Source organism: Oratosquilla oratoria, chromosome 19 (genome assembly GCF_046742065.1).
Source record: "Oratosquilla oratoria isolate Oo_2021 chromosome 19, ASM4674206v1, whole genome shotgun sequence".
NCBI classification, from domain to species: domain Eukaryota; kingdom Metazoa; phylum Arthropoda; class Malacostraca; order Stomatopoda; family Squillidae; genus Oratosquilla; species Oratosquilla oratoria.
Window position 1 is genome coordinate 47,074,083 of NC_134795.1, and position 7,500 is coordinate 47,081,582.

General features: G+C 40.5%; 1 protein-coding gene across 1 annotated transcript; it reads right to left on the reverse strand.

Annotated features, from left to right (window-relative positions):
• Positions 1 to 767: 767 nt before the first annotated feature.
• LOC143035623 (uncharacterized) lies at positions 768 to 6,180 on the reverse strand. Its single transcript, XM_076202489.1, has 4 exons — positions 6,117 to 6,180; positions 5,495 to 5,515; positions 4,742 to 4,978; positions 768 to 1,789 (listed from the first exon to the last, which is right to left on the reverse strand). The coding sequence occupies exons 1-4, from the start codon at positions 6,178 to 6,180 to the stop codon at positions 1,413 to 1,415; spliced, it is 699 nt and encodes a 232-aa protein (XP_076058604.1). The 3' UTR covers positions 768 to 1,412.
• Positions 6,181 to 7,500: the final 1,320 nt, after the last annotated feature.

Here is a 7,500-nt window from a genome sequence, read left to right on the forward strand (position 1 = left end):
TCGACAGTCTCCTGTTGCTCTGGGGATTTCCAAAACTTTACATTTCTTTGTATTGAACTTCATCTTCCATTTCTGGCTTCATTCATAAACTTTCTCTAATTTTTCCATTGGGAATTTGCAATCCTATACATCTTTCATCCAATTTTGTGACCTTGGCATCATCTGCAAATAAGTTTGCTTAGCTACCCATTCGTCATATCACTGATATACCGATATAAAAAAGAACATTGATGGTGCCAATACCAAGCCCTGTGGTACCCCAATAGTCATCCATCTCCAAAATGATGTGTGTGTGTGTGTGTGTGTGTGTGTGTGTGTGTGTGTGTGTGTGTGTGTGTGTGTGTGTGTGTGTGTGTGTGTGTGTGTGTGTGTGTGTGTGTGTGTGTGTGTGTGTGTGTGTGTGTGTGTGTGTGTGTGTATGTGTGTGTGTGTGTGTGTGTGTGTATGTGTGTGTAAGTGTGTGTGTGTGTGCATGCGCGAAAGCAACAGCGTTAACTTAGGGACTCAATGATACATATATTTATTTCACTTTTATTCAAAACCAATAATTATAACTTTAACATTAATAGACAAGAGTGCTTGACTTATACAGAGACCTTAAATTTTTTTTTCAAGGATTTCCACATAGCATTTACCCCATTCTTATATATATATATATATTTATATATATATATATATATGTATATATATATATACATATATATATATATATATATATATATATATATATATATATATATATATGTATATATGTATAAACACATTCTTCTTGTTCTTTTTTATACAATTTCCTCACTGTGCTAGATTTCTTCATTAAAAAAACAGTTGAAACTCTGGTACCTCATCTAAGGTTTTGTTATGGCTTATGGAAGATGCTTTTTATTTACCTTAGAATGAATCTTTGGGTGTAAGAAGGGCATAAGAAACCAAATATATTTCTCGAGAATGTTAAGAAAACGGAAACCATATGAATGTCTTTACCATATGAGAGAAATCATCCAACAATGCAGCACCATCAATATCTCACCCGGTGGTCGAGACAATACAGTTTCAGAAGCCAGTTCTGTAGCCTGGAATAGGCTTTGCTACTAAGACTTGGCTCAGCACACAACTATACACGTTCTTATGCACATCTGGCTTACAATCATGTAATATCAAGTCAGGAAATATAGGGTAAGGACATCCTGTGGCAAGGCAAATAGAATGTATCTTGTAACGATATATATATATATATATATATATATATATATATATATACACATTTGTATACACAAATTTCAGCAATGTTCAGTCACTCATTCTCATTTGAAGTACCCATTATTAAGAAATATTGCACCTATCGATGTGTGAATTCTTTGACATCGTGAGTGTTCTGAGTTCGTCAGGTCACAGACATCATCAAGAGATGTTTTTCATGGGTCATAATTCTGATCCAGGAGCTCGGCCTTGAACGGAGGCCCCAAGAGCTTGTACTGGTCCTCCGTCGTCAGATCAATGTCCCGAGAGGGTACTAAAGACGACGTGGACGAGGACGAGGACGTAATGACGCCGACGTGTCCGTGGAGGGACATTTCGTTCTGCGCGGCCATGGGAACGCCTGAGTCGGCCGAGGTCGCTGCGTGAGTGGAGGACCCTGTCGCGCCGCTATTGTTGACCCCGAGGTTGATGGGGAAGCAAGGTCCGGGGCCTCCTGGTAGGGGTGCTGGAGTTCCTGTACCGATACCTCCGGCGCCACCTCCGTAGCTGGCCTGGTTGCTGCTGGCGCCGTTGTTGCCGTCACTGCTCGCGCCTAAAAAAGAGCAAAATGAGGAAGAGAGAAGGTAAAAAATTCCCCTTGAAGAAGAGCAAGAGAGACTTTAAACGTTTTCCCTTTGTCAACAAGAAAGGAATCGTGTCCTTTCTATGTAAATATAGAGGCCATTGATGTCTCAAGTATCGAGAGCTCATACACTTAGATTAAGTCAGTGGTTCTCAACCTATTCTGCTGTTTACAAGCCACACCGTGCGGATCAATAGGCTTGTTGCTGTTTGCATCTCCCCTGTGTTCCTTTGTTTTCCTCAACTGAATAAAATCACCAAAACATAAGAACACAATACTCATATATGGTTCAAATTATAAAAGGAAAGGGGGTTGAATATAGGGTTTCAAACAATAATTAGGTTCACTGTTTTTCTAATTTGATTTTAAGAGATCATAACGGTGGTGGGACACTAGGTGAGCATGCTATTTGCTTTTCCTACTTCGTTTGAGCAGAAACGACTTCAGTTACAATATTCCAGACTTCCGTAAGAACATCTCAACAATGTGTCATTTGTATATGTTTAACTTCTCTTAGCTCGTCATTTAGCTTCTTACTATATGGCGCTAGAATAATTTGACCTCTGAAATTTTGAAAGGCAAAAGATCGTAAACGAAGTCCTTTCTATTTAAACGAAATAGCAAAAACGAGTAGCATGCTAGCAAGAAATGTCTAGTGTGCCACCATCTTAAGACTTATCCGACGATGGGGCATACTGAGATAATTAACTTCATCAATACGATTCAAATTCTTACGCGTTATAAAATATAATGTCACTGCTGTATTATTCGTTCTCTTTTACTCAGAATAATAATAAACATAGAAAACGTGATCAAAATAGTTCACAGAATTCGAGGGTCACTCTGCTACAACTACAAAATAAATATAATCAGGACGCCGACGTCGGTAACATCGTATAACCCAAGGTCTAAATATACAGGTCAGACCGTTTGAATTCTTGTGCGCAGCTTCTGACGTCATTTGGCTGAGTCCATTTTCTCTTTGTGAAACACTGAAGAAAACTGTGAAACGCCAAGGAAGACAGGAACTATAATATTATATATATATATATATATATTATATATCATATATATTCATATATATAGACAGGAACTATAATATTTTGTATATATTTATATATAGATTTTATATAATATTTGTCAGAATATAACTAATTGCGTGGAGCGATGCGAGCGAAGGCAACGTCTTTCCTATACGCTGCACCAGCTTCAACTGACAGCTATAGGACCCGCCAACCCCACTTTGACCAGCCAGGTGACGTTCACGGGCCCGCTGCGCCAACTACCCTCGAAATTCGGTCGGAAGTGGTTAGACCTTATATTCTTAGATCTTGGTATAACCAATCGCGTCTTATGACGCCTACGTAGGCATAATCGTATGGAAGAAGTTAATTTGAAATTCAATAATACCATTCTTATTCGTTTTGACGATTTACTATTGAACATTATCTTTCGAAAGCAAACGTGAAAATGGTGAAACTTATTGTCCAAAACCCTGTTAATTAATAACGCTAGAGGATGTTCTTAGATTTAAGAATGAAACAGGCAAGAACGGGTTTACTGATAGATTGGTTAACGAATAGAATAGACTTAGTAACCATGCAGTGATTGCTGAAACTATCTGTTGATTTAAGAAAAGGTTAGACAATTTTATGGATGGGGATGACAGGTGGTAATGGACATGGAACTGCCTAGTGTAGGCCTTTTGGTACCTTGCAGTCCCCTTCATTCTTATGTTCTTTTATTCTGATGACACAAAGTGCAGAAAATATTCTACTAAGAACTTTACTCGCAGTATATATGTATTATGTAGTCGTATGTTTACTTGTATATTTTTGTATCGAGCGTACAATTGATGATTAAATGTTTATGTGCTTAATTTTATCTATATTTCTGTTTATTCGCGTGTTTTTGTTTTATTCTTTCTAATCGATTTTTTTTTTCAATTGAAAAACTCCAATATTCGGAAAAAAAAAATTCTCTAGAACCCGAAGAATTACGATATTATTCCAAACATTTCTGAAGGAAGGTAGGCTTTCGTTCCGGGTGTAAGAAGGCTCCAAATTTGATTCGTAATAGAGAGAACTATCTTTACTTTTTTGCTTTTTACACTGCGAGCCGGCACTCCAACTCTGATGGGCAAGGAGTTTTGTGTGTGTGTGTGTGTGTGTGTGTGTGTGTGTGTGTGTGTGTGTGTGTGTGTGTGTGTGTGTGTGTGTGTGATTCACCATGGTCTTGGATCACGTGTTGGGCTCGTGATCGACAGTTATTTCCCTTCCGGAAGAGAGCTCAGATCTCATGTATGACCGAACTATGGGTAATGCTGTGACCTTACACCCACACACGCACTCAGCTCCCCGCCCACGAGAGTTGGAGTAACTACTTGCAGCGCAGCGATACTGAAATTATTTCATCCCTGGGCGGGATTCGAACCCGGATTGCCGTAGTGACAGCCAGGAACCCTACCATTGCGCCATGAGTCGTGTGTATATGTACCTAGTTGTATTTTACGGAAATGGGAGCTATTTTGTGTGTGTGTGTGTGTGTGTGTGTGTGTGTGTGTGTGTGTGTGTGTGTGTGTGTGTGTGTGTGTGAGTGTGTTTGTGTGTGTGCGTGTGTGTGTGTGTGTGTGTGTGTGTGTGTGTGTGTGTGTGTGTGTGTGTGTGTGTGTGTGTGTGTGTGTGTGTGTGTGTGTGTGTGTGTGTGTGTGTGTGTGTGTGTGTGAGTGTGTGTGTGTGTGTGTGTGTGTGTGTGTGTGTGTGTGTGTGTGTGTGTGTGTGTGTGTGTGTGTGTGTGTGTGTGTGTGTGTGTGTGTGTGTGTGTGTGTGTGTGTGTGTGTGTGTGTGTGTGTGTGTGTGAGGTCACAGCATTACCCATAGATTAGTCTGCATGACCTCTGACCTCATCCTCCCTTTTGCTTACCTCCGAGTAGCATTTCCTGAAGAAGATTGTCGATGTGCGCCACGCCGAAGAGTTTGGCGAACTGGACTTGTTCGATCATCTGCCACGTGATCGACTGGAGCGAGGGGAGAGTCAGGAGGATTTCCCCAAAACGACCACGGGATTCGTACTGGCTGTCGTTCACGTAATCCTCCAAAATCAGCTGCACTTGGTACCGTAGAGCCTTGACGCGGTTGATGTCGTTCAGTCCTCGAATAACTGAAGAAGAGGAAAGCTGAGGATGACAATGATATTCGATGGTAACTTAGTATATGCTATTTAGTAAGTGATAGCCATTGCTTATGGCGAGTTACAATGACACCAATATCTGATGACAACATAGGATGTACTGTCTAGTAAGTGAAAACCAGCGCTTCTGTCCCTTGCAATATTGCGCTGAAGATGTAGAATAATTAAGATAGCGAAAGAAAGATCTTATGTGGGCACGAGGGACACTAAAGTGTGAAAATGATCAGCATTTTTTCCCCCTAAGCATATCAGGGGCATGCAGTGTCGGGAGGTACCTAAAGGCGGTTATATTTGTACAGCTAACTATAGAACAAATTGCTCGTGACAGCGACGTAATTCAAATAATCAAGCCCAGTGCTATGCGGAGTGGTAACGCTCGGGTGTCACATCCAGAGGGACCCGAGTTCAAAGCTCGCGTAGAGCAGGGCCTGATTGTTTGAATAGCTGAGTTTAGTTAAGTTTAGAAAGGGTTTTTAATTGACTTACCAGGGTCGAAGAAGACAATCGCTTTCAAGCATGCGAATTCGACTCATCTCTGCCTCTGAATGAGAAGAAGAAACTACTAAACCGACTGTGGCTGAGTTGTCCTTCAGTTCTATTACTTCATCCAAGTATCACATAAAAAGGAACACAAGACAATCTCAGGACATACAGTTGTCTTTCCCTCTCCCATCACATGGGTAAATCATGTCCACACAAATCCTCCCCACCTTATCTTCTCATCATTATTTACTTTACTGCAGCAACTTGGATTTATTTGCTCTTATCTACTTCTGATCCACTCACCGACTGTTTTTCTTTTTACTCTTTAGTACACCTTTACAATGCTTTTCTCTATTATGCACCAATATTTCCAGATGCTACCCCATTTGTACTTACGGATTTCCATGCCACGCTGCTCTCTTTTTATAAGTGACAAGTCTCCCTGTAAACCTCTTCCCTTTTCAGCTTAAACTTGAGACTCATTACAGGACCTTGTTCACTTCTTCTACATTCATCTCACCTTTCATTTATCTCTTTTTTTAACTATTAATTTTGTTGTATTTTTTCTTTTGCCATATACATTTCTCACACAAAGCTCCCTAGGTTTTTATCTCAATCTAGCTACCTATCCCAAAAGTCTGTTTTACGCTCTCATACTGTAGCACTGGATCCACTGTGCTCTCCGTCATCCCTATTTTTGCTCTTGTTGACATTTTTCTTTCTTTCCTGTGTGTGTGTGTGTGTGTGTGTGTGTGTGTGTAAACGCATATGTATATGTATGTACATAACTACATATGCATTATATGACCATGTAGGCCTAAGGTACATGTCACAATAACTTTTGATATGTATAAAATCAAATCTTGATTGTCCATTTCTTTTTCAGGATATCACATCTTCCTGTTTTCCTTAAAACGTAAAACCTTCCACGCTATAGGCACAACAAGAGGTCATCTCCCTTTGTCAGCCTCGCAGACCCGTCTTCTCATGACATACCTGGGTTCCTTCTTTCTGTAAGGGAAAACAATTATCACCACGCGAGTGTTAATGTTCCAGTACAGAAGTATTGCATACATTATATACATTTGTTACCAGTTCTACTGCAGTCAGCGATGGCGGGTCTTTGCAGGAAGGCAAGCAAAGCAGTAACAGCCAACACTGACACATTGTGATCGCTGCCATTAGGGATGTGTTCGCACAGGGAATGAGAAAACGAATTACCAAGCAGTAAATAATGAAAAACTAGGGTTTAGCACATAAATATGTCATTAAAAACGTCAACGAAAGCTTGTTCCTGTCGTAGTAGTTTAATGATGAATGTAATTTAATTCTATGTGTCTCTTGGGGATAAAATAGAATAAAAATATAAGCGTTCAAGATTAACCTAGGCTTTGTTGGCTAGAACAAGGTTTCTGCAACATACTGTAAATTTCAGACATTATACAATTATGAGTCTTGTTCTCTTATTAGTTATGAATAAAATGTGTTTCTATAAAGTGGAAACTGTCTGTGTCATCACCAGATCCTGACTTTCCTAGGATATCGTCTAGTATATAATTCACTACTCAAGCATCAAGTGAGTTTATTTAGCTAATTTGTGGTACCCAGGACTGAACCGCTAGATCCCGATCGACCGAAAACTCGTTCAAGATGGGGTTTGTTCTTCAGTTGCAAAATTTAATCGTTTCGTGTTGCCTTCCTCCAACCAATTCGTTATTATCCGCAAAGCGATTTTTGTCCCTTTCAATCTCCTCGTCCCTCTCACCCCTTCCTCCTCAAACCATATAGAAGATGCACCCAAACACTTTCAGAGGAATGCTACCAGTAGCCCAGTGGATACTTTCTTGAACTCATAAACAGGTGGTCCCGAGTTCGAGTCCCGGGACCTACTGATGGCTTCCTACGTTGGTTCCCGATAGTCCTAGCCAGGCGGGGAGGCGACCCAATGTCAGCCTAGAAAACCCAGTGGCTTGCCGCAACTGACGGGCCTTTGCCCTACCAGGGGTTTT

Coding starts and splice junctions, on each gene's coding strand:
- LOC143035623 (XM_076202489.1), bottom strand. CDS start 6,180: ATGACGGAGAGCACAGTGGATCCAGTGCTACAGTATGAGAGCGTAAAA. Junction 5,516..6,116: donor AAAACAGACTTTTGGGATAG/GTAGCTAGATTG, acceptor CATGCTTGAAAG/CGATTGTCTTCTTCGACCCT. Junction 4,979..5,494: donor GATTGTCTTCTTCGACCCTG/GTAAGTCAATTA, acceptor CCTCTTCTTCAG/TTATTCGAGGACTGAACGAC.